We start from the raw sequence: 25,693 nt of genomic DNA on the forward strand, positions 1-25,693 counted from the left end.
AGGCTCCAGGCTCCAGACTCCAGGCAGAGTACATTAAAGGTTGAGAGGCGCTGGCCTGAGGCATGGTGAGCGAGAGAATTAACTGTTCCTCTCCCCTCCTTCCTCTGAGCCAAATTGGGATAACTTGGAGATAGAAAACAAACTCAGTGACAGTATTTCCCCTGCCTTTATTCCCCCAAGCCCTGTCCCAACTGAAAGGTGGGTGTGTTCCATTCATCTGGAGGCCTTATGATTGCCACTGTTATTTTATTATTTACTTTGCAGTTATTAACATATCACTATTTAATACATTTCTTATAGTCATGATTAATAATACATGAGTCTTAACTCCAGACAGTTACAGGGCACTTTGCAAATGCTTTACATAAGCATCACCTTGGCTGAAATTGTTACATTTCACAGAGGAAGAAATGCGGAAGCGGAGAAGACACGTGACACCTCCCAGGTCTCCGAGTTAGTGGTCTATCTCCCCAAAGTTTGCTTATCAGGCCATGAATGCTCCGCAGCCATGCCTTTCACACCCATGTCCCTGGCAATGCATGAAGTGAACACACCCATTTGGCAAAGCTGCGTCTGGCATCTGATGCAGAGGGGCCTCCGAGTCTCCACCCTACTTCCCCATCTTGGGTCCTGTCTTCCATCCCAGCTCCCCTGAAACAAAGCCCATCCTCCAGGCCCCACGTGGAGCCAGAACTGGCTGTCCCTCCACAGTTCTGGGGCCAGGCAAGTACCAGTGTAGCTGAAGAGAGCCCCCCAATAAGTCCCTTGCTTCTGGGAAATCATGCCATCTGCACCAGAGCACCCCCAGAACACCGCTCCCTTCCTCAAACGTATGCATTGGTGATTATTTTTCTGGCCACGTGGTCACTATGGAAATAAAAGAGGAAATTGTTAGCTCGGTTAATGGGCACACACAGGAGCTATTGCTTCTGATAATATGCAATGCAAATAAAGGCCCCTTTGTGCCATCTAAAAGCAGCTATTGAAGCAGAGTCCTCCCATGCCCTTTAGCCCAGTTAGTAAAATTATTTTTAAAACTAAAAATAATTGTTGTAATTCATTCCTGTTTGCTCTAAAAGGCCTTTTTCTATTTTGTTTCTTAATCCAATGGAAGGAACTTCACAAAAGAGCACCAGGGGTCTTTCTCTTTAAGCCCCAGGTGGGTCGCTGAGCCTTCCCAGGAGAGGCCGTGGGAAGAGCACTGTGCTTTCCTCGGAAAGAGAATGTGGGGCTGGGATGCAGGAAAGCCAGTGCCTGCCTCTGGGTCACCTATACCGTGAGTGACGATGGTGACGACCGTGCTTATGGCACTGATAATGCAGCGACAGGGTTATCATCATCTGAGCGCTGCCTCTGAACCTTCCTTGGCCTCAGTTTCCTCATCTGTAAAATGAGTGAGAAAAGCCCTCCCACCCACCTTGCAGGGTGTCGGGAAGATGACGGGAGATGACACTTGCAAACTGCAAAAGGTTGAATGGTCCAGTGGCTATTACCAAGGCAATTTTTAGATGTTTAGGGAGGTGAACGTTGCATTCCCATTTCACAGAGGTGGGAGCTGAGGCTGGGAGAGGTAACGCCACACAGCTAGTTGGTGTCCAAACAGGGGTTTCGGGAGCCCAGTTCCCCCAGTGCCAACTTGACAGCCTTCTCCTGAGTTCAGAGGCGCTGAGGGATGAATGCTTTCTCCCTAACTGGGCAGAAACATGCACTTGCTTTGGGGCCAGCTCTCCATTTACCCACTGAGACCCAGGCAGGCCCTCTCTCTCTCTGAGCCTCAATTTCTCATCTGTAAATGGGTGTAATACAGGAGCACCCTTGTAGAAATGTGGTGAGGACTAGATGACATCGTGGAGATCATGTATGCACCTGGCACATGGTGGGGTCTTCTTGAACATGAGCTGTTAGAATTACCTTTGCAGCAACTGTCCATGAGTGGCTGACCTCCTCACACCCCTCCAGAGGTGGTGAGGCCCATGGGCAGGGTTCTGGGTGAGCTCAGTGGGCAGGCTCAGTGGATGGGAGGGTGTCCTTCCCCCACAGTGCCAACAAGTGAAGGAAGGTGTCTCAGCCACCAGGTAGGAGCCACCAGTCCCTCCCATCCACAGCTCACAAGCCTCTGGCTGTGAAGAGAGCGTCCCAGGCAGCCCTGAATAAGGTGTGGGGAACCCCAGACTCAGCCCTTTCCCCAGCAGTAGGCAACATCATGCCCTGGTGTGCTGGACCAGAGGTGGAGAGCACCCATGGGAGCCCAGCAACCCGACCCCTCCTGTCTATTATGGCCTGAGCTGGTCACCTCAGAATGAAAAGCACACACGCAGATGGAGGGGAGGTTGGTAGCTTCCTCCAGGAACCAGGGCACTCCCACCAAGCCCCCTGGACACACTTGGGGTACCTCAGACCCCACCTCTGGGAAGCTCCTGCCTGTCCTTTGCATGGGTCACTTTTGGTGGAGCTGGGCATAGGGTTGTCTGTCCACGCTGTGGCTTCACACCCCTTCAGCAGGAAAAGGTGAAACTAGTAATATTTCTCCTGGAGCCAGAAACTAAGGAACACATTGGCCAAACTTCTCCCCATTCTAGAATCAATCTCTCTCTCTCTCTCTCTCTCTCTCTCTCTCTCTCTCTCTCTCTCTTTCTTTCTCATTTCCCTTTGCCTCCTCTCAGCCCACAAAAGGCACCAACCACAAATTACTCATTGGAGACCTGAGAACCCCCACTTCTCTGCTCCCTGCCAGCCAACTCTGCTCCCTATTACCCGTAAAGGCTGTTTAATCTGTAAGATGCTCACTGCTAAAATAATTCCCACAGAAACACTCTCTCCAAGCCCCCAGAAAATCAAGACAGACCCTGCAGCCAACACGGTGGCCAGGTTTGCTCTTGTCTCTGGGGCATCCCCAGCACCCCTGTAAGGAGGGACGGAGTCGGCTTGGCCCTTCCTCCGTCTGTGACATGAATGTCCGTGGCCCTGTTGCGTCTTCATGATGACCAATGTGCATTGTCTGTTCTCTGTTGTCTGTTAAAATTCTTTGTCGTGTAGGTAAAATGCAGGATGGCACTGTGGACGCCAGCCAGAGCAAAGGTAACCCTTTTGTATTAACCAGCTCCTGTGGTCCCTGCAGCCCCTCCCTTCCAGTTCTGAGGGCCATGCCAGAGGCAGACACGGCCACAGCTGTGGGTGCCTGACGTCTTGGGGGGGAGGGGAGGTGTAGCTATAATTCACATGGTTCCAGGCCAAATGGAGGCATCACCTGGTGAGAATGAGACACCCGCCAGCCAGCTTCTTCCCAGCCTTTGAGCTACATTCCCCATTTAGCTGAAGACTGAAGCTGGCTCTTTGAGATCCTTAGGAAATGAGGGGTAGGGCCTAGGCCCACCAGTCAGGCCTGCACTGAAGGAGGAGAGGAGGAGAGGGCTTGGTACATGGACAGGGACACGCTCTTTTACCTTTTAAGCTCCGCTTTTTGTCCCTGCTGTCTGATGACTACTTAGTATACCAACAAAATGGCCCAAGGATCAACGCGTAAAGCCCAAGCCTGTCTGAATATGGGGAAAACCAAGCGGCCATTGAAAAGGCCACGAGGGGACCCCAGGCTACTCCTGCTGGGAATCCATGTTGGCGCCACGTCACTGCCCTCTGTGTCCTGGATTCCAGGTCTGAGGTAGCCAGTGGCCCTGGGACCAGAGTCTCCAGCTGGAAGAGGCAAACCTTCCATCACAGGGTTTCTGTGCCGGCCATGTGTGGGCCCAGGACGGGGGTAGTGAATGCCTCACTACACTCCCAGGCAGGCAGGGTGGGTGCCAACATCCCCACCCTGTAGGCTGACCTGTTTGTGTGTGCATGTCTGTGTGTGTGTCTGTGTGTGTGTGTGTGTGCACGTGTGCTCTGTCACCTACAGCCAAACAGCAAGACGGGGCGGCCGCTATGGAGATGCAGCCCCTCAAGAGTGCCGAGGGAGGTGATGCTGACGACAAGAAGAAGGCCAACATGCACAAGAAGGAGAAGTCGGTGCTCCAGGGCAAGCTCACCAAGCTGGCTGTGCAGATCGGCAAGGCAGGTGAGTGTGCAGCCACCGTGGGTACTGCCAGGGGGGATGCACAGTAGGACCCCAGGCAGGGTCCTGCCCCAAGCTGGATCTCAACTTCCTCATCTGCAAAATGGAGGCTTACGTGAGACGGTCACCTTCTCCACCACAGCACCCTGTCTGAGTCTTTATACATTAGACACTCAGCACTGAGAGAGGCAGGAGAGTGAAGCTGAAAGCCTGGGGTGTGGAGCACACTGACTGCTTTCTTGTCCAGCTATGGCTGTGGGAACTTGGGCAGGTAACTTCTCCTGGCTCTGAGCCTCCGCCTCCTGGTCTGAGAAATTGGGATACCCAGTAGTCTCAACTTCACAGGTTGCTTGCTACGAGGATTAAACAAGATTATGCACACAGAGTACTTAGCCCTTGGCAGGTGTGGTGGCTGGAGGCTCGGTAGATCCTGCAGGGCCTGGAGTTTGCAGCTCAGGCTTTTTACCCTGAGGACAGTGGGAGCCATGTAAGAGGTTTGAGCAGGGGAGGGCAGGGATACATTTGGGCTGCATAGTGACCACCCCAGCTGCAGTGCAGTGCAAAGGCTGAAGAGGCTGAGGGCAGTGTCAGGATCCCCAGCACAACTAGCTGGCCTTCCCAACTGAGTTGATAGCTGCAGGTGAAGGCTGCTGACAGCCCCTCTGGCTCAGGAAGCCAAATCCAGCTGCAAGGTGAGCCCTGCCCGTCTGACGTGGCCTTGGCCACCCCTCCTGGGTAAGGATGTGGCACCCGCTAAGGCCTCCCCACCTGGCTGCTTGCTCCTCCGTGGCTGTCTCCCGGCTCTAATTATAGGCACTGCAGTGTGGAGAAGGGAGGCAAATTACAGGCTTGGCTATCTATATTTAAACTCAGGGTCCTGGTGACAGCTCCCGGCTGCTGGGAGCTTGGCTTCCCGCCCTTGCGACTGTCAGGCTGGGATAGAGCGGGCTCTGAGGCTCCACAGCTGGAGGTGGGGGTGGAGAAGCAAGGGCACAGGGATTTCCTTCTTCCTCACCCTGGAGAAGATTCCCAGGAAACATGGCACTGGGGGGCAGGGAACAAAGCTATGAGAACAACCCATGGCTTTCAAAGTCCTCATTCATCCCCTGCCCCTCTGCCTCCTTGGCCCTGCCTGGAGTGGAGCTCAGAGTCAAGCACTTCAGGGTTCATATCCCACCTCTGCTTCTCTCTTGGGCTGAATTTTCTGAAAGCAGAGCTGGAGATTGGTGGGCATGGGATTTGGGAGGGAGTGCTCTCAAATGAGACCTGTAGAGGGCAAAGGATACAACAGATGGGAGAAGAAGCTGAATACAGCTGAGGTTTGGGGAGAAATCCACCTGCTCCACGGGGAGCCCTGGAGCAGAGGACCTCTGCAGGGTCTGTCCTGCCTTGCAGCAAGGGGGCTGGGTGTTTGGACCCCCACATCGACCATTGCACCTTGGCCATCCAGTTGGGGTGGGGTGCACTCCCAGGCACATCTTGACAAGGAGACTCCAATCGCCCAAGCACAATCCTCCTCTGGCAGAGGCTGCATGTGTGCAGTCTCAGAGGCACCTGCACAGCACCTGCGACACATGGGGATGGGCACGTGGAACTGGCAGGAGAAATCCCAGGGGATCCCAGCAGGTAGCCACCTGCATTTGCTAACTCTACAATGCCTCCCTGGCCTGTGGCCTTGGGCAAGTCACGTCCCCTCCCTGAGCCTCAGTTTCCTCATCCAAAACAGAGTCCCCTGCTGTTTCCTCTGCCTGAAACTCTCTTCCTGCAAGTCACCACCTGGCTGCTGCTTCTCATCCTTCCTCTGTCTGCTCATATATCATCTCCTCCAGGAAGTCTTCCCTGGACACCCTGGCTTAAGTAGCCTCTCCCTTCCTGCACATGTCGTTTTTTCTTGTTTTTAGCTTTATTGAGATATGGTTTAAATGCAACAGAGTTACACACATTTAATGTGTACATCTTGATGAGTTTGGACATATACATACACCCATGGTACCATCGCCACAACCATGGTACTAAACATATCCGCCACCTCCAAAAATTTCTTTGTGTTCTTTTGAATATTTTTTTGATTTTTGTTTTTTGGGTAAAGACACTTAGCAGGAGATCTAGCCTCTTAACCAATTTTAAAGTGCACAATACCACATTGTTACCTATAGGCACCATGTTGTACAACAGATCTCTAGAACTTACTCATCTTGCATAACTGAAACCTTATACCCACTGAAAAACAACTCCTTCCGCCCCTCCCCGCAGCCCCTGGCAACCACCCTTCTATTCTCTGCTTCTATGAGTTTGCCTGTTGTAGATTCCTCTTATAAGTCCTTCTCCTCTGCCTTATTTCACTTAGCATCATGTCCTCCATGTCCATCCCTGTTGTGGCAAATGGCAGGACTGCCTTCTTTTTTGAAGCTGAATAATCCCATTGTATGTGTCTACCACATTTCCTTTATCCATTCATCAGTCCAGGGACATATAGGTTGTTTTCTTAGCTTCAGCCTAGCACGTCATCTGGAGATTTTCTTCAGAGCATTATTGTATCTGAATTACCTTTTTCGTTTTTGTTTCTTGTCTGTCTCCACCTCTAGAATCCCAGCTTTCCAAGGACAGGGTCTCGGTCCTCTTGACTGCTCTGTTCCTACTGCCTGAATGAATGAGTAAATAAATGGTACCAACTGCACAACGTTACTGTGTGAGAGCGCTATGCCAGCAGCCCTTACTTATTCACATGATCACTCAGCACACATTTCGTAAGCACCTACTGTGTGTCGGGCACTGTGCTAGGCACTTTACATGCAGTAATTGCATTTGATCCTTACAAAACCATGTGAAATAAATGTGCATCCCCATTGTACGGAGGAAGCACTAAGGCTCTGTGAGGATCACGGACTTGTCCCAGGCCCCAAAGCAAGTAAGTGGCAGAACGGGGATGTGAGCTAAGGCCAGTCTGACCCCAGAGCCCTTTGGGCCAAGGGTTTGGTCCACATTCATTTCTCAGAGTGCCTCTAGCCCCAAGACAGCTGCTGAGCATGTCTCCTCCCACCCGTGTTGCAGGCCTGGTGATGTCGGCCATCACAGTGATCATCCTGGTGCTCTACTTCACCGTGGACACCTTCGTGGTCAACAAGAAGCCGTGGCTACCCGAGTGCACGCCTGTCTATGTGCAGTACTTTGTCAAGTTCTTCATCATTGGAGTGACGGTGCTGGTGGTCGCCGTGCCTGAGGGGCTCCCTCTGGCTGTCACCATCTCGCTGGCCTACTCGGTGAAGGTGAGAAGGCGAGAACAGGACTGGCCAGCTGATGCAAACTGTGCTAGGTTGCCACCGGCTGGGGGGTCTGTAGGGTGGCTAGTGGGGCCAGCGCTGGGGGTGGGAGAAGAGTTAAGAAGAAGGGGGTGGACACATTGGAAGCCAGAGAGAAGATGTGTGCAGGAACCCAAAAGTCACTGCCTTCAGGGAGTCCCGGGGCCTGTGGCAAATTGGAGAGCCACACCGTAGCTAAACACACAGTCATTATTCAGCCCAACCGTCACCTTGAAGGGATGTAGGCCCAGTTTACATTTTTTTCAAGAGAAGCCAGAAATCTGGACTTAGTATAAACCCTCCTGGTTTTTAAATATGGACAATCAACCCAACTATACACAGAAAATGAAATGCAGACATCACTATGCAGGCCCAAACCCATTGCATCCCACCACAGCAGAGGTCTGGCCGTCGTAGGCTCAGGCCTCATAGTAGCCTTGTACAACCTATATGACTATTACACTAATATCAGAGGTTGCTTCCTAACGTTTAAAAGAAATAAGCCTAAAACAAAAAGGACGACTGATTTTATGAAAGCTCCCTCCTCTCAGGAGTTGGGCTGAAAATGTGAGGTTTTAAAAACAGTTCTATGAAGGGCAAGTGGGCCCAAGCGTGCCGACTGTGGGTGCTTGGGTCTGGGGAGCCTTTTTAAATGCTGCCCCGATGGCATTGCCCACCTCCCCCTGCTCCCAGGCCTGTGGCTATCTGCAGAGCTGGAGTGCTGGGCTGAACGGGCTGACATCCTCATAGGCACCGCGAGTCCGGCCCTCTTGGGGGCACCTCAAGCCTGCCTCACCCCCAGGTCCTCACACCTGGGTTCTTCTCTACCCTTGGCCCTGTGGTTTTCACACTTCAGAAGGAAGGCTGCACTCCTGTTTCCCAGGGCCCTGATGCCAGATGTCCCTGCAAGGGTGGAGGCCTGGGCGTGTTTATAAATAAGGCATTCGCTGCGAGACATTGGCAGCGCCGCCGGAGGACACAGCGAGCGTCAGTTTCCAAGCTGGAATTTGGGCTGGGCTCGCCGATGTAATTTCATACAGAAAAGAGATCTCTAGGCAGATGCCAGAAAGTGGCAGCTCTGTGTAAAGGATATGGCCGTTATCGTCTCCTTGTTTTTAGGGTTCTCAAAGAAACTCCATCCCACAAACCAAAGCCCAAACAGGTCAGCTCACTACGCTGCTCAGGGGCCCAGGGCCTGGAGACAAAGACTCTCACAAAGCCATGAGTGAGAGCCTCAGCCACGCAGCTGAGCTCGGGTCTCCGTAAAAGTCATACAGACTTGGCTTGGGGGGATCGCATACAGATATTTTTAGGCCTCTATACCTGTGGTTTGTATCTCTGGCACCTGGTGCCTTCAGCCGTCTTAGATAGTATTACTTATACAGTTACTCGATAAACTTAGTGCAGCGCCCCAACCCTCTCTGAGCCTGGGCCTACCCCCCAGAAGTCACCATCAGAAGCGTAGAGATGACCATTTAGATCAGCGCTGTCTAACAGAGATGTAATATGAGCCGCTTGTGTGATTTTAAATTTCCTAGTAGCCATGTTAAAAAGGAAAAGTAAAAAGAAATAGGCAAAATTAATTTTAATAATATTATTTACTTAACCCAATATGTCCAAATTATTATCAAGCCAACATGTAACCAATATAAAATTACTAATGAGATATTTTACATTTCTTTTTTCACAATAAGTCTTCAAAATCTGATGTGTATTTTATACTTACAGCACATTTCACATCAGACCAGCCACATTTCCAGTGTTCAGTAGTCATGTATGGCTATCGTATTAGGCAACACAGGCCTCGGCATTTTTAAGCTCAACAGACATAAACCCTTGTCAGAGAGTACAGATGGGCAGAGGCCCGCTGGAATGATCCAGGCTGTCAGGTTAAATAAACAGAGCTGGGTTCCAATCCCAAATCTAACCCTCCCTAGGTGTGTGAGCCTAGTCAAGCCACTTTGCCTTGGCCTCTTCGATTGCCAAAATAGATTAATCCTCCCAAGTTCACAGGATTCTTATAACATCAGGCAAAAAAATAAATGCAGAAGACTGTTTACAACACACTGTAAAGTGTGTTGCAAATTCAAATTGCTGTTGATCATCCATTCAACATACATTTATTGTTACTTTTATCACAGGTTACAATAATAGAAACTGTAAAAGCAAATAATCCTACCAATGCTTATTTTTTAGTAATATAAACTGCTATTAAAATTATTCTAATTGCACTCTTTTTTTTTACCCTTGTTATAAAGAGTTATAATGAGGAGCAAGAATTTTAAAAATCAAATTCCTAGGCAGAGACTAGAACTACATCTAATTCAGCAACTTTTACTCTGACAGCTTTTCAGGGTCCCTCCTTGCCATCTTGAGTCACCGTGATAGGGGGGGCATGCATGAAGACCAGTGCTTCCCAGAGAATTACTGTATTTGCATTACTTCCTTGAGAACCTGGAAGGAGCTGGGTGCGTGAAACTGGGAAGAGAGAAAGGGGGGCAAATCCATTAGAAAATTAATAATAAATATGTATAGTAGGATTCCATTTTTGTTATAAATGTAAAAGAAAGGATGTTGATGTGTAAGATGGATCAGTTTTGAGTGGTAGCATTAAGGCTGCTTTGTTTTCTTTTTTGTTTGTCTATTTAAAAGAAATTCGTGATTTTTATCATGCAAGTTACAATATGCATTCACAGAAAAAAACAGAATCTATAGATTTTTTAAAAGAAGACAAAAATTTCCTATAATTCTACCACCCAAAGATAATGACACTAATATCTTGATATTTTTCCAGGTATTGTCCTATGTCTATAAATACATGTATCTCCTAAATGTGTTTCCTTTCGGTGAAACCAAAGTGACAATAAAAACCAGGCACCAGTGAAAGATGGTACAGATGAGAAAATTCCTAATCAAATAAGGAATAGTTATTTATGTTAGGGAAAAATATTTGAAATAATCAGAAAGGACCCAATCTTATCACCATTTTCTCTCTTTTTCCCATAAAGAATGTAGATTGCTTCTATAACCCAAATTAATAAAGTCAATTAGTCAAATTTTTTAAATCACTCAACTAATAAAAGAGAAATAAAAGAGCTGTACACACAAAAGGAGCACAGATGTCAGAGGCTATAGCCACCATGATCCTTTCATGTGTGGAAGCAAACGGGCAGACTGCAGCAGCCCTGCCTCATTTACTATGTGTCCACCCCACGCCCCTGCACCCTGGGCCCTCAACTCCCTCTCCTCATTGTTGCCTTTTCACTTGCTCCTTCCCCCAGAAAATGATGAAGGACAATAACCTAGTACGCCACCTGGATGCCTGTGAGACCATGGGCAATGCCACAGCTATCTGCTCAGATAAGACGGGTACGCTGACCACCAATCGCATGACAGTGGTGCAGGCCTACATTGGTGATGTCCACTACAAGGAGGTCCCCGACCCCAGCTCCATCAACGCCAAGACCATGGAGTTGCTGGTCAATGCCATCGCCATCAACAGCGCCTACACCACCAAGATTCTGGTAAGTGGGGCAGGCGCCACTAGAGAGAGCGACATCCGTGGGGGGATACAGAAGTTCAGGGCAGGTTGAGCAATGCAATTCGTGCTTTTAAACCCTGCTGGTGCATTTTGGGGAGGTCAGATAGTAAGTGACTTGTTTCTCTTTAACTTAAGCTATGATGTTTGTATGACCAAAAAAAAAAAAAGAATGTCATTTATTAGTTAGCGTTTGCTACATCACAAACTATTTCAAAACTTAGTGGCTAAAAATAAACTGTATTTAGCTCACAATTCTGCGAGTCAGCAATCCAGGCTGGGCTCAGCTGGGTGGTTCTTCTGGTCTCAGTGGAGCTCTGCTGATCTTGGCAGGACTGTGGGCTGACTAGAACGGCCCCTGCTGGGATGACTCATCCCTGCTCTGTGTGGCCCCACCTCCTCCGGGCTTGTCCAGTATCAAATAACACAAATTCAACTGAGTAAAATTTAAAGATCCTATTGGCTTTATTGAATGATTCATGAATCGGACAGCATCCCATCTATCAAGTAGAAAGAAAGGAGCTCCAAAAAGCTGCACAAAATGGAAGGCTTTATAGGCAGAAAGGGGGAAAAGCGGATTGTTTCAGGCTTAGGTAACCTACCTATGTGGGACAGAAGGGGGCTATCAGGTGGATTCCCTCACTAGTGCTGACCAGGAAATTCCAGGTTGACTGGTTAAGATTACATTCCTGGGAGAGGCTAAAACTGCAGTTAGGTTAGGTGCTAAGTCTCTGGTGATGTGGGCTTAGCACAAGTGACTCTATTTGGGGACTGTTGTCTTTTAACACTGGGCTTGTTCACATTGTCACTGCCCATTGTATTAGCTAACAGAAGTCGGGTTCAAAAGGTTGGGGAAGTAGACTCCATCTCTTGATGAGAGGAACTGCAGAGTCACATTGCAAAGGGCATGGCTTCAGAGAGGCAACTAACCATGGCCATTTTCACAACCTACCACCAATGATGTTGTTGTTGTTAGTGATAGTAGTGGTATTACTAGTTTTGAGAAGAAAATCTCTCCTATTCTTGTCTCAGCTACAATGCCTGACTCATCATGCTGTAATCCCTATTTGGTTTAGAAGCACAGGTTGCCTTTTTGTAATTACCCAGCATTTGTATGAAGAGAAACACAGAATTGTTCACACCAGGCACCCTGATGTAGGGTATTTCTGCAGTGCGGGCATCTGGGTGAGCAGCTGAACTTTTTCGCCAACCCGCCAAATGGGCCCTAGCCCTGACCTCCCTCTTCTGCCCCTGAACCAGCTCAAATCTTCATGATCAGGTTGGGTTGTGGGAGCTGCTAGCAGCTTTACTGAAATGGGGAGGAGAACGTGAGTCAGCAGCGAGGGGCCAAGGGCTATTGGGAGAAGGAAGAGGAGATGGCTTCTGCCTCCAGATACTGGGGCTACAAGAACTGCACCCCCTCTGCTGTGGCAGGCAGCCAGCCGCATCACCCCAGAGCTGCAGGCTGAGGGAGGCAGAACTGACAAAAGGAGAAAGTGGGTCAGGAGAACGCACGCAGACAGGTGATAGAGAACCCTGGGGTGGGTGCCAGAAATGACAATGTCTTTGTACCCCTTGCACCCCCTCCCCCAACACACACACATACCCCCCAGCTCCAATTCGGGATTCAAGGGAGATCAACGATGCTGTCTTCTGTTCCCCAGGCCTTTCTGACATAACTGAGATGCTGTTAATAATCTTATACTTCAGATGAGACAAAGAGGGGAGCGGGGTGATGCCCAGAGCTGGCTGCACACAAAAGGGCAGCCACGTGGGCAGAGCCCTGAGAGGTGGACTTGGATTGAGATGTATGTTATGCAGTCACAGTAAAAAAGGAGTCTGGTATCTGCCGGGAGGGCTGCGGCAGCATCACTGCAGTGATAAGTCTCAATTAGGCTGTTTCATAGCACTGGCGGCAACGCGCAAATCTAATATCCAAACGTCGGTCGACTGAGGCTATGTCCAGGTGGCTGAAAGGAGAGGGGTCAGTCAGTCAGCTCCACATGCAGAGAAGGTGTAACTGCTGAAACGGGAGAGGGGTTGGGGACCTAGGAACTGGAATCCTTGGTTTATAGTCAGGCCACGTCACTTACCTCTCAGGCACTGGTGTCCCCTTCTATGCTCTGAACCCTGACACCCTCAGTGCCTCTCTCTCTGGGTCATTCCTAAAAGAACCCTGGCCACACTGTTCTCCTTGGTGAAGGCTGAGGGCCACCAGTGTGGAAGGGACAGCAGAGCCCCCTGGTATGACTAGGTGATGGTTAAAGCTCATCCTCCATAGCTAGATCGCCTGGGTTCAAATCCCTCGCTCGCTGTGTGAATGTAAACAAGCTACTTAAACTCTCTGTACCTCCGTTTTCTAGGGGACATGACAGGATTATTGTGAGGATGAAGTGAGTTAGTAAGTGCAAAGTGCTTAGCACAGTGTCATGCATATATTCAGCACACAGCTGGTTAGTGTTGTTGTTCAGCAGCCGCCCGTTAAGGGGATTCCATTTGTAGCAATGCAGAAGCTAGCCAATATGTGAATAGACAGCAGGGCTGCCCAAAGTCACACAGCCAATTAATTAGTGGCAAAGCCAACTTACACAAACCCTAAAGCCAGCTGTTGAGTAGGATGTCCAGACCAAGTTCTTGGTCATTAAATCCAATCCTGTCGCAGCTTTAGCCTATGGTGGTCTTGGGAAGAAAGGCCTAGGGTCCAGAGAGTCAGATTCACAGCTAGAGACTGCCAGCCATTTGGGCCAAAGGGGCTCTTAGGGACTGCCTGTCTAGGCCCAGAGGAGGCCTGAGCAGAGGCAGGAGCTTCTCAGTCCAGGGTGGAATTCCAGCCACCTCCAAAGCAGGCTGGGAAACCTGGACTGCAGGACCTCATAAGCCATGCGAGAGGAGACAGAGCAGGGAAGGCATGCAATGTTCCCCCACACTGTCCCTCGGCTGTGATTGATAAATGAGCCTGGCCTGGGAAAATAAGACCCTGGGTAGAGCTGCAGTTCCCCCTCCATGAGGACACCAATTCTTCTGTGTCTTCTTGCTGTCTGATTGAGGTTATGGGCTCCTTGAGAGTGAAAGACATGGCCGAGTCATCTCTGTTCCCCCTGACCTAGGCCCTTAGGAAGTACTGGTTGGGTGGGAGAGAGTGAGGTAGGTGGATTGAATGGTGAATGTGTGTGTGTGTGTGTGTGTGTGTATGTGTGTGTGTGTGTGTGTGTGTAATCAATGAGATGAGGAGTAGGTAGGGAGAGGGATGGATGGATGGATGGATGGATGGATGGGATGGGTAGATGTGGGTCAGTAGAATGGAAGGGTGGACAAATAGATGAGTGAATGGATGGTTGAATATGTGAGTGATGGATGGATGAATGTGAGTTGATAAGAAGCTCAGGACAGGACTGATATTTCTCCCTCTACTTTCCTATTCTTGTGACAGAAAGAGGTAGGAGTTGGCCCTAGCCCCAGTGCCTAGTGTTCTATTGGCACCTCCAGCTTGCTGAGGTGATTTCTTCTGCAACTTCCCTCAGCTCTCTAGTCTGCATTGATGCAGACATCTTCCAACTAGCTAGCACCTTTTATTTAATTTTTTTTAAAGTAGATGAGTATTTGCAAGGTTAGTGTATGTGGATGTCATCTACATGGATCCATAAATCTCGGGGACCCCCTGGTCCAGCTCCCTCACTTTACTCTGAGACCCAGAAACAGAGAGGGATTTGTGCCAAGTCACCCCAGGGGTTACTAGGGTTAGAATCCAGCTGTCCTAACCCCTAGTCCAGGAAGTGATGCTTAAGAGCTTTGGCTCCAAAGTCCATTAGACCAGGATTTAAACTGCAGGCTTTGGCACTCACCACCTGAGTGTGACCCTGAGCAAGTTACTTAACCTCTTCAAGCCTCTATTTTCCAGTCTGTAAATTGAGCATATAATTCATCATAATTGCTAACATTCACTTTCCCTGGCTCAATGCTGCGTGCTTCCCTCATGTTGCCTTGTACAGTGATCCCATGAAGTGAGTGACATCACTTCTTTAATTCATAGATAAGGACACTGAAGCTGGGAGGAGTAAAAGAATGTGCCTGGAGTCTCAGAGCAGATAAGAGGCTGAGCTAGGACTGGAACCCAGGTCTATAGAATCCAGAGCCTGTGCAGCCAGCCTACCACCACTCCATGCCCAACTCATGTGGCTGTACCTTTGTCTTGAGGCAGCTCCAAGGCTGCTGTGAACATCAGATGAGAGATGTGCGTGGAGCTCCCAGCACTGTGCTTGTCATGTAGCAAGCACTCAGTCCACAACAGTTATTCCTCTTATTGCCTCTGATTCTTCCTGAGCCTTACCCTCTGTTGTTTTCTGTGCCAGCCTCTGTCTTGCTTGACCCTCCACATCCCCTCCAGGCAATCAAGGCCAATATGATCACTCCCATCTTGCAGCTAAGAAAACTGAGCTACAGAAACATTAAGTAACCTGCCTAGGGTGGCTCCTGACCACCAAGTGGTAGAGTTGGGCCCAGAGAACCCTGGAGTTAACCAAGTGGGCAAGGGAGCATTCCAGGCAGGGGCACAGCCCTGTAAAGGCCCAGAGACCAGAAGACGCATAGCTCATTCAGGAAATGTGGCGGTCTGTGGCCTGGCCATGTCTACGGGCTGGAATAATGAGAGGTGAGGCTGGGAGGGCTGGGGGTTGCTGGGTAGCAGCAGACAAGTCCTTAATAGGCTTTCTTCTCGCAGTGCTCAGAACCACTCCAGACACAGGTGGAAGATGGTACCAGGGCCAAGTCTACCAGCAGGGAGGCCAGGAAAGCGTCCCGTGAGGACTCTCCAGAGGGCCAGCCTCCACCCCATGCCCCATCTCTTCTGAGGGTGGCAGAAGCTTTTTCTTCCCACTCTTATTTCTAACCATTAGGAACTAGACTTGCCCTCCGAGGGAAGCTATGTGAGTCATCTTTTAGTCAGAAATTGCTTCCCTGCCTCAGAAATCCTGGCACACCCTCAGATTTCCTTTGCCATCTCCAACTCTTTGAACATCAAGCCTTCTACTAGCTTCTTCTCTTCACCCAGCTGCTTCCCAGAGGCACAGCTGAGCTTTAGATGGAAATAGCTCCTTCCTCAGACTTTTGAGGCACCGTGCTTTCTGGGGAAAACATCCTCCTTTTCCACCCGCATTTATTCTGCATTCTGACACCACCCGAGCGACCTTGAATTTTATATTTTTATGAGAGCTCTTTTAAAGTAGGCTGACACTAAGGTTAACATTGAATTATTTAACTGAGATGGGTGCTTGTGGAGCTAAGTTGTTGGAAAGTTATGGCATATTTCTGAAAATGTAAACTATTAAGAGAAAAGCAAACCTCCCTGGAGCCCTTGAAGTGGTTCTGAAGGAAGGAACAAGAAGGACTTTCCTGGAAGGATGGTTTTCCTGAATAAATAAGCCAAACTAAACCTAGTTAGAAACGCCAGGTCCACAGCATACCCTTCCTAAACTCCGGCGGCTGCAATTAGGACCCCAGTAAACCCTCAATAGGTAGGAAGGATCTGCTTGATTGTGTTCCCCATAATCTTAGAACCAGGGCACCAAGAGAGGGGCGAAGGAGGGAGTGACTCTGAGAAACAGAGACAACCCTTGACCTCAGATCTCCTGGCTCAAACCCAAGGCTCAACTGAATATTCAAATGAGCCTCAAAGTCCCCCTGAGTCAAGCCATGCTCTGGCCCTGGCACAGAAGACTCTGGAAGTGACTTTGCAGGGCATTAAGATGGGGAGGTAGGTTAGGGGGTGGAGTTCTGGCATGTGAAATGACAGGGAGCTTCGTGTGGAATTCAACAACTGTTTTTTTGTTTTGTTTTTTGTGTTGTTTTTTTGTTTTGTTTTGTTTTTTGCAAACACCATCTCTGGGAGAAGAGTTTAAAACAAATAACCCCTGTTGGAGAGTTCTGATTTTTAACAGAGCTGTTAATCCTTACATCCCACCCCCTCACCTTGCACACACTCACCACACACACACACACACACACACACACACACACACACACACACACGTGCACAATGCATTGGTGAGCTTGGGAAGGTCCCCAAGGGGTTTCCTTTCCAGGAGTGTCTCCCCAGGGGTTCCAGCCTGTCCTGATCTGTTGTCCTGGACCCCCACACTGACCTCTGCCTTCCCAGCCTCTGGGAAGGATCTTGTGGCTTGCTGGCATGGTTCTGCCACCTCATGCTCTTCAGGAGGCCTGACACCTGAGAAGCTCCTGAGGAGGCAGGCCTTTAGATGGCAATTCTGGAGGCCAAAATTCTGACACATTTCCATCCCATCTGGCCTCCCATTGGCAGCACCCCACACACAAACACAAAAGTATTCATTCATTCATTTGGTTACCCCACAGTAGAAGGCAGAGATAAGCAAGAAAGACACAGCCTCTCCCTCTCGGATTCTCAATCCCCAACAATCTCAAGCTAGTGAAGAGAGGCAGGACTGCTGGGAGAGCTGTGCTGTGGGCTCGAGCCGGGGACATTTGGAGTCACATCCTAGCTCAGCCACTCACGAGCAGGGTGACCTCACCTCTCTGGGCCTCTGTGTGGACAACTGTAAAGTGAGAATAATAGCAGTCGGCTTCCCAGGGAGCTGGGAGGATACAGCTAGATGATGCACATGAAGAGCTTAATAAAGTGGTGAGCAGAGTCTACATTCAAAAAATGGTCACTGCTGCTGCTTTGGAGGCTGGCTGGTGGTTCATCGGGTATCCTGGAAGGCTACCCACCAGTGTCTGTCCATGAGGGGTGAGGAGGCGAGGCCACCAGAGACAGCCAATGAGCAGAAAGGTGTTTTCTAACACACTCAGAAACATGGTGTTGCAATAGCTACCGTCTACCATGCTATAGTTGTTGGGTTGTTTTGGGGAATTTTTTAAGTTTTTTTTTTAATTATGATAAAATACACTTAACATGAAATGTATTCTCTTAACCATTTTTAAGTGCCCAGTTCAGTGGCATTAAGCACATTCACACTGTTGTGCAACCATCACTACCACGCATCCCAAAACTTTTCATCTTCCCTAGCTGAAACTCTGAACCCATCAAACACTAACTCCCTATTTCTCCCTCTCCCCAGCCCCTGGCAACCACCATCCTACTTTCTGTTTCCATGAATTTGACTATTCTAGGTACAACATATACGTGGAATTTTACAGTACGCCTGTCTGTCCTTTTGTGAGTGGCTTATGTCACTTACCATAATGTCCTCAGGTTTATCCATGTTATAGTATGTGTTAGAACTTTCTTCCTTTTTAAGGCTGAATAATATTTTCTTGTATGTATACACCACACTTTGTTTATCCATTCATCTGTCAGTGGACACTTGTGTTGCTTCCTTTTGGCTTCTTGTGAATAATGCTGCTATGAACATGGGTGTACAAATATCTTTTCAAGTCCATGCTTTCAATTCTTTTGGGTAGATACCCAGAAGTGGAATTGCTGGATCATATGGTAGTTCTATTTTTAATTTTTTGAGGAACCACCATACTGTTTTCCACAGCAGCTGCACCATTTTACATTCCCACCAACAGTGCACAGGGTTGCAGTTTCTTCACATTCTCACCAGCACTTGTTTTCTGTTTTGTTTTTTGTAATAGCCATCCTAATGAGTGTGAGGTGGTACATGCTAGCTACATTTCTTAATCTCATTTTTGCAGATGTTACTTATAGCTTGTAGTTCTTCAACTGATCATTTCTTGATCTTGGTTGTATTCACTCCCCAGTAGCCCAACACAGGAGCACGAATTTTCCCCCGAAGCTAAGTCTGTGGCTACACCCAGCACCCCCAAAGGGCTTGGTGCCCACGTGGGGAACTGTGCTGGATGGAGGATGCACTGGGAGTCAGGGGGCTGAGGGAAAGCCACAGGCCTACCCCTCTGCAGCTCAGTGACCATGAGCACGTCCCTTCCCTCCTGGGCCTGCTTCCCATCCATCAAAACCGGAACAATACCCACACTTTAAATCTCTTACAGTATTGGAGCCCTGGAGATCAAAAGGCTCTTGGAAAGTCTATAGCAACAGCAAAATCTCTGGGTTTGTCAAGAAAAAGAGAGAGAGAGAGAGAGAGAGAGAGAGAGAAAAGGGGCGGGCCCCTGCTTGTCAGTAATGCACGTAGGCGATTTCAGAGCTCAAGTTCATGGAAAGAAATTGAATTACGGAGGAGGCAGCTCTGCCATTTGCAACCATGGATTGTTTGAAATCCTTTTAGAGGAAAATTAAAATATTTCACAGAGGGTAATAAAATGCCGGGTGTTTTGCAGGCATAACTGCTCAGCTCTCTTGGGCAAGTAAGTAATTAGGCATTTTTATTTAAGTCCTCTGTGTCGTCATTTTCTTTCATTAGTGGAAGGGGAAAAAAACTGTTATGGAAAATACATAAAACTCTGGAAATCACCAGAAGGTTAATTATAAAATTGTAAAAAAAAAAACTAAAGTAAAAAGTAAGTAAATATATAAATTTTAAAAGCACAACATCACAGTATACAAAGGGGAGTGCTTAGAATTTATTTTCCCAAATATTAGAAATGGGAATCTGTATCAAAGATTCCTTTCCTTTCAGATCAAATCCCACCAAAGAGCTTGGGGAGCCTTCCAAGGCTCATGATGCTGGAGACAGGTCGGCATGGCGTGGGAGCGGGGAGGACGTTCTGAACCTCGTCCCCACCCATGCAGCTCTACCTTACTCTACCATCCCTCACCACCGTCCACGTGGAGGAAAGTGGTGAAAAGGGTTGATTTTTCTCTCAGCTGGATAGAGATCATCTGCTCAAGTCTCTCCATTTTACAGATGGAGAAACTGAGGCCCCACAAAACAGTTTTCAAAGAGAAGGAGATATTTGAACTGTCCCTTAAAGGGCAAGGAGGGGTTCGCCTGGCGGGGAAGAGGAGGGAGCAGCCGGGATGCAAGTGCAGAGGCACGAAGCAGCTCGTGTTCAGGCAGCTGCCCAAGGAAGTGAGACGTGCTGGGGACAATGTGCTGGGTGATTCGCTGAGTGTCTTTGGGCAGGGGCTTGGGGTACTCATGCAGCCCAGCACTTGGTGGGAGGCTAGTACTTAAGCCAGTGCCTAAGAGTGTGAACCAAATGAGAGAATGGAGAGAAGAAAAAGAGGAGGAAGAATGAGAATGGAGAAGTGAATTGTGGCATATTCACAGAATGGAACCCATAGAACAATTAAAACTAGCACCCTAAACACGGATGATTCTCAAAAAGGTGATGGTACATGAGTAAAGAAAGTTATAGAAGACTGTGTACGGCCTCCTTATATGAAGGTTTCAACGTGCAAGACAGCACTACATGTGCACACATACAGACAGACATACATCAAATTAAACTACATGAAATTGCCAATGTTTGACCATTTTGAAATACAAAAACAGCAGTTCCATTTGCTTGAACCTAAGTTGAGATCACAAGGGATGGGCCTTCCATAGCATGGAATGCTGCTCAGCAGTGAAAAGGAACAAGCTAGGGCCGGCCGAGTGGCGCGTTGGTTGAGAGCTGGCTTGGGAGGCCAGAGGGCCCCGGTTCGGATCCCACATGAGGGCCAGTGACACTGCCCTCTACAGCTAAGATGGTAAGCAACAGCTCGACCTGGAGCTGGGCTGCCGTGAGTCACCAGTGACGGCATAGGCTGCAGTGGGGCTGGCCAGCAGTGGGCGTACACTTTCATGAGCTGCTGTGAGCCGCCGTGAGCGGCTGTCCAATGGCCAGCAAGCAACTGCCTCACCCGGGAAGAGCGCATTGATCACAATACCAACATGGGCCAGTGAAGCGACGTCCTCCACAACTAGACTGAAGAACAAAAGGACAGCAACTTGTCTGTTCCCCTTCCCCGATTCCCCAACACTGTTCCCTCCCCCAATTCCCCAATAAAATCTTTTAAAAACAAAAGAAAAGGAACAAGCTATTGACACATGCAACAATGCCTAGACCTCGAGGAGGTTATGCTGAGGACAAAAAGAAGCCAGTCTTCAAAGGTTACATACTGTATAACTCCATTTTTACAACATGCTTGAAATGACAAAAGTATAGAGATGGAGAACAGATTAGTGGCTGCCAGGGCCAGGGAGGGGGATGGAAGGGAGGTGACTATGGCTATAAACAGGGTGGCACAGGGATCCTTGTCATGAACTGTTGTATATCTTCATGGTGGTGGTCATAGGAATCCACATGTGATGTCATTGTGTAGAACTAAACACACACATACATGTATACACACATACACACGTACACACACACGTACACACACATATATACACATACACACACATATGTACACATACACATACACTCACACAAGTGCCTGTGAAACGGGGAAATCTGAGTAGGGTCAGTTTGATGACATCAGCGTCAGCCTTGGTGGTGATGTTCTCAGTCATACGGGAGGTGAGCACTGTGGGAAACTGGATGAAGAGCAGATGACAGCTCTCTGTATTATTCCTTACTGTACGTGAATCTAGAAAGATCTCAAAATAAAACATTAAGACACAGTAATGATTAATGCTACATTTAAGACAAGGGTTCTTTCTGGGACAAGGAGTGGATTATGCAGGTGGAGAGAGATACACAGGGGGATTCAATGTTATTTGTCATGTTTCCTTTCTTTAAAAAGAAAAATTAGAAGCAAATATGGCATAATGCTAAGGTTCTGCAAAGCTGGGTGGTGGACACACAACTGTTTCTCTTATTATTCTCTATCATGTTTTTATGTTTGAAATAGCTCATATTTTTTTAAAAAGCTGATCTTGCTTAACTCCTTGCACCAGGAGCCAGGATTGTGTCTGGGATGCAGAGGGCTAAGGGTGCGGGGGTAGGACGAAAGTCTTGCTGAGGGGAGAGGGGGCAGCCAGGGCCTGGCCCTCACCCCTCAGACCATGAAGCAGAAGCCCCCGGGCCTCGGGCACCCCGCTGTGAGCCTCCCCCTCTCTCTGCAGCCCCCAGAGAAGGAGGGCGCCCTGCCACGGCAGGTGGGTAACAAGACGGAGTGCGGCCTGCTGGGCTTCGTGCTGGACCTGAAGCAGGACTACGAGCCTGTGCGCAGCCAGATGCCAGAGGAGAAGCTGTATAAAGTGTACACCTTCAACTCCGTGCGCAAGTCCATGAGCACCGTCATCAAGCTGCCCGACGAGAGTTTCCGCATGTACAGCAAGGGCGCATCTGAGATCGTGCTCAAGAAGTAAGCTGCACAGTGAGCGGGCAGGGGCACGGGGGGTGGGGCGGGAGCCGAGGGGTGCAGCACCAACGGTCCTGCAGGCCAGGCTGGGGGGGCCATCTGGCACCCAGAGGAACAGAGAGGGCCCTGCCCAGTGTCCCACAGCAAGACCACCTCCAGGGCCCTTTGCCCAGTGCTTTTTCCATTATTTCCTCTTAAAAATTTCTTTAGCGAGCCCTACACTACTCCTCCCTTAGTCACTGATAGGAAGTTCTACCCATTATCACCGTTAGATCTCTCTTATTTTACTTCCCTTAGCATATAATTGGCTGATGGTGGCAATTTTCACTGTTAGCCAGTCTTCTCTGACTCCAGGTGCCAGAAATAAGCCTGGAGAACTAAGCATGTCACTTCCCCTCTCCAGGCCTCAGTTTCCCCACTTGTACCTTGAGAGGAATGGTCTAGCCCAGGGGTCCTCAACCCTGGCTACACAATGGAATCACCCCAGGGGTACGGGGTTAATGAGCTCGAGCCTGTTAGAGGGAAGATCCTTGGACTCTTGGCTGGACCTTACCCATCTCCCATCTCCATTCCCAGGTGCTGCAAAATCCTCGATGGGTCAGGGGAGCCCCGGGTCTTCCGGCCCCGTGACCGGGATGAGATGGTGAAGAAGGTGATCGAGCCCATGGCCTGTGATGGGCTTCGCACCATCTGTGTGGCCTACCGGGACTTCCCCAGTAACCCTGAGCCCGACTGGGACAATGAGAATGACATCCTGAACGAACTCACCTGCATCTGCGTGGTGGGCATCGAGGACCCCGTGAGGCCCGAGGTAGGCCCCCACCAGCAGATCAGGGAAGCGGGTGGAGGCTAGAAGTCCAGCCTGCTGGATAACCTGGCATAAATTGCCTCACCTCTCTCAGCCTCAGTTTCCCTATAACACCCAAGGGGTCTTTCTCCTTACATGCTCCTAAACATTCAGACTCATCGACCAGCATCAGCCACACTTGACATTGTGTCATAGGGCATAGGGCGGAACCCACTGCCTGCCAGCAGTCCTAGAGCCATCCACCCAAACACCCAGACACCTTCCCTCTGGTCCCTCAAGGGACAGGCATGGGGCTGCCCTGCCTTAGTAGCCTCTTGCCCCACAGGAGCCAGGATCTCTTGTAACAAATCCATAGGCCTACATTCAAGGTCCCTGCAAAAGAGATGACGAGTAACAAAGGTCACCGCATTCAGGAAACCCTAAGTGTGGCATCCCCATCAGCATTTACCCATCCAGGTCCAGTTTACCAATCAATTTACAATCGAATGCTTGCCTGGGGACACAGCTGACAGTCTACTTGTATCCAGTTTCCAGGGGAACAGAGCTAGAAAGGTAACCAAAGGGCAGGTTCTCAAGCAGAAGGGAAGGGGGATGACAGCCCACCCCTTCCCATAAGGACCCAGGTAGGAGACAGACTAAGTGCATCTAATGTGGTGCTCAGCTTATAGTAGGTCTTCAGTCTTCTCTAGCTGAATCTGAGCCAAGAATGCAGTGCTGAGGATTTTCAGGGTCGGGGAAGGGTGGGATGTGCGTGGTCAGTCAGGTTACTCAGGCCAGAGAGAGGCTGTGGGAAGAGGAGGGGCTGCCTCAAGTCTCCAAAACACGTCTGTGGTACGCAGAGTGAATCAACTTACCCTGTGGGGCCCGAGGTCAGATCCCAGGACACAAGGCAAGGCACAGGAAGGGCTGGCCTTCCCTTCCTCCAAAGACTCACAGCTGCTGGGTCCAGGCCTGCCTCCCCAGCCAGGCCCTGGCTGGTCCAGGTTGGCCATGGATGTGGGATTTAGTAACAGGGCCCCCAGGACCACCTTCCTCCACCAAGGGCAACTTCAGTCTTCCCTGCTTGCCCTGACACCATTCTCTAGGGACCTTGGACAGTTCCCTGCTCCTCTTGGAGGCCCTGTTTCCCCTTCTTTCAAGTGAAAGTGGGTAGACAAGATGCTCACCAAGTTCCTGGCCCCGATGTTGGTTCCAAAGACCAAGAGAAACTAGAATTTCACAGACATGGACTTTCACGTATAGGCAGCAGGGAGAGGAGTCAAAAGTGTGCGCTCAGGCATCAGAGACACCTGGGATCCTAAGTCCCAGCATTACTGACTACATGACCTTGGACCAGTTACATACCTGTCTTAGCCTCCATTTCCTCATCTGTAAACTGGGGATGATAATAATATTGGGTTGTCAGAAAAGTCATGATGCATTTTTGCAACAGATGGCACTAGTTCATTTTTGGAAGTAGTAGAGTCATTTACATCTATGTTATCGCTATGTCATTTGACAGCTGACAGTTCTAGCTTCATTCTGAAAAAAAATTGAGTGATTTGGTTGCGTTTTGGAGATTTTACAACAAGTTGAAGATGGAAGAACAAACTGTGCATTTTCGCCATATTTTACTGTTTTACTTCCATAAAGGGAAGAACGCGCATCAAGCTTGTGAAAAGTTGCATAAAGTTTATGGTGACAATGCTCTACAAGAATGTCAGTGCCAAAGATGGTTCACGAAATTCTGTGCTGGTGTTTTTGATCTCAACAACGCTCCTCGGTCAGGGAGGCCCACTGAGGTTGATGACGACAAAATAAAGGCATTGATCAAGTCAAACCCACGTTACACAACATGAGAGATTGCAGAAACATTGAAGATCCATCATTCAAGCGTTCATGACCACTTGAAGAAGCTGGGATACATAAGCAAGCTCGATATTTGGGTTCCGCGTGAACTCAAAGAAGTTCATTTGACGGCGCATATAAACATCTGCAATACGCTCATTAAACATGAGGAAAACGATCCTTTTTTGAAGGACTGATAACTGGTGATGGGAAGTGGATTGTTTACAAAAATGTGGTGAGCAAACAGTCTTGGTCCCGACGTGATGATTCACCTCAAACGACATCGAAAGCAGACATGCATCAGAGGAAGGTTATGCTCTCAGTGTGGTGGGATTTTAAAGGTGTTGTGTTTTTCAAGCTCCTACCAAGAAACCAAACAATCAATTCGAATGTGTACTGTCAGCAATTGGACAGTTTGAACGAATCCATCATCCAGAAACATCCAGAGCTTGTTAATCATAAAGGAGTTGTTTCCATCGTGATAACACAAGACCACACACAAGTTTGATCCCCCATCAAAAATTATTGGAGCTTGGATGGGATGTGTTGCCACACCCACCATACTCTCCTGACCTTGCACCGTCAGACTTCCACTTGTTTCACTCTCTTCAAAATTCCTTGCATGGTATAACGTTCAATTCAGATGAGGCTGTAAATAGCGCCTTGTTCAGTTTTTCACCGAGAAAGACAGGTTCTTCTATGAATGAGAAATTATGAAGCTCACTGAAAGATGGCAAAAGGTTATTGAACAAAACAGGCAATATATCATTGATTGATCTTTGTTCTTTATATAAATAAATGACCTTTGAAAAACATAGAAAAAATACATCCTGACTTTTCTGACAACCCTATAGTATTCTACACACACATTCACACACTCACACACACCAGGATATTGTGAGACATGATATCCTGTACATATATACAAGCAACAGGCAAGGTGTCTGGCACAAGATAGGCGGCCCATAAATGTGAGTCCCCT

At 48.8% G+C, this 25,693-nt stretch overlaps 1 protein-coding gene across 12 annotated transcripts in view; it reads left to right on the forward strand.

The window, feature by feature from the left end:
• ATP2B2 (ATPase plasma membrane Ca2+ transporting 2) overlaps positions 1-25,693 on the forward strand; it is a 300,569-nt gene that overhangs the window by 243,146 nt on the left and 31,730 nt on the right. For 9 of the 12 annotated variants that reach the window (XM_019651083.1, XM_019651084.1, XM_019651085.1 and 6 more), the window contains 6 exons: positions 3,037-3,078; positions 3,896-4,054; positions 7,103-7,317; positions 10,632-10,874; positions 21,838-22,079; positions 22,653-22,887. In XM_019651083.1, coding sequence (XP_019506628.1) covers positions 3,037-3,078; positions 3,896-4,054; positions 7,103-7,317; positions 10,632-10,874; positions 21,838-22,079; positions 22,653-22,887 — 1,136 coding nt within the window. The remainder of the gene's footprint in view (positions 1-3,036; positions 3,079-3,895; positions 4,055-7,102; positions 7,318-10,631; positions 10,875-21,837; positions 22,080-22,652; positions 22,888-25,693) is intronic. The other 3 variants (XM_019651090.1, XM_019651092.1, XM_019651089.1) reach the window with 1 other exon arrangement.

The sequence above is a fragment of the Hipposideros armiger genome, unplaced genomic scaffold, assembly GCF_001890085.2.
Source record: "Hipposideros armiger isolate ML-2016 unplaced genomic scaffold, ASM189008v1 scaffold_152, whole genome shotgun sequence".
NCBI classification, from domain to species: domain Eukaryota; kingdom Metazoa; phylum Chordata; class Mammalia; order Chiroptera; family Hipposideridae; genus Hipposideros; species Hipposideros armiger.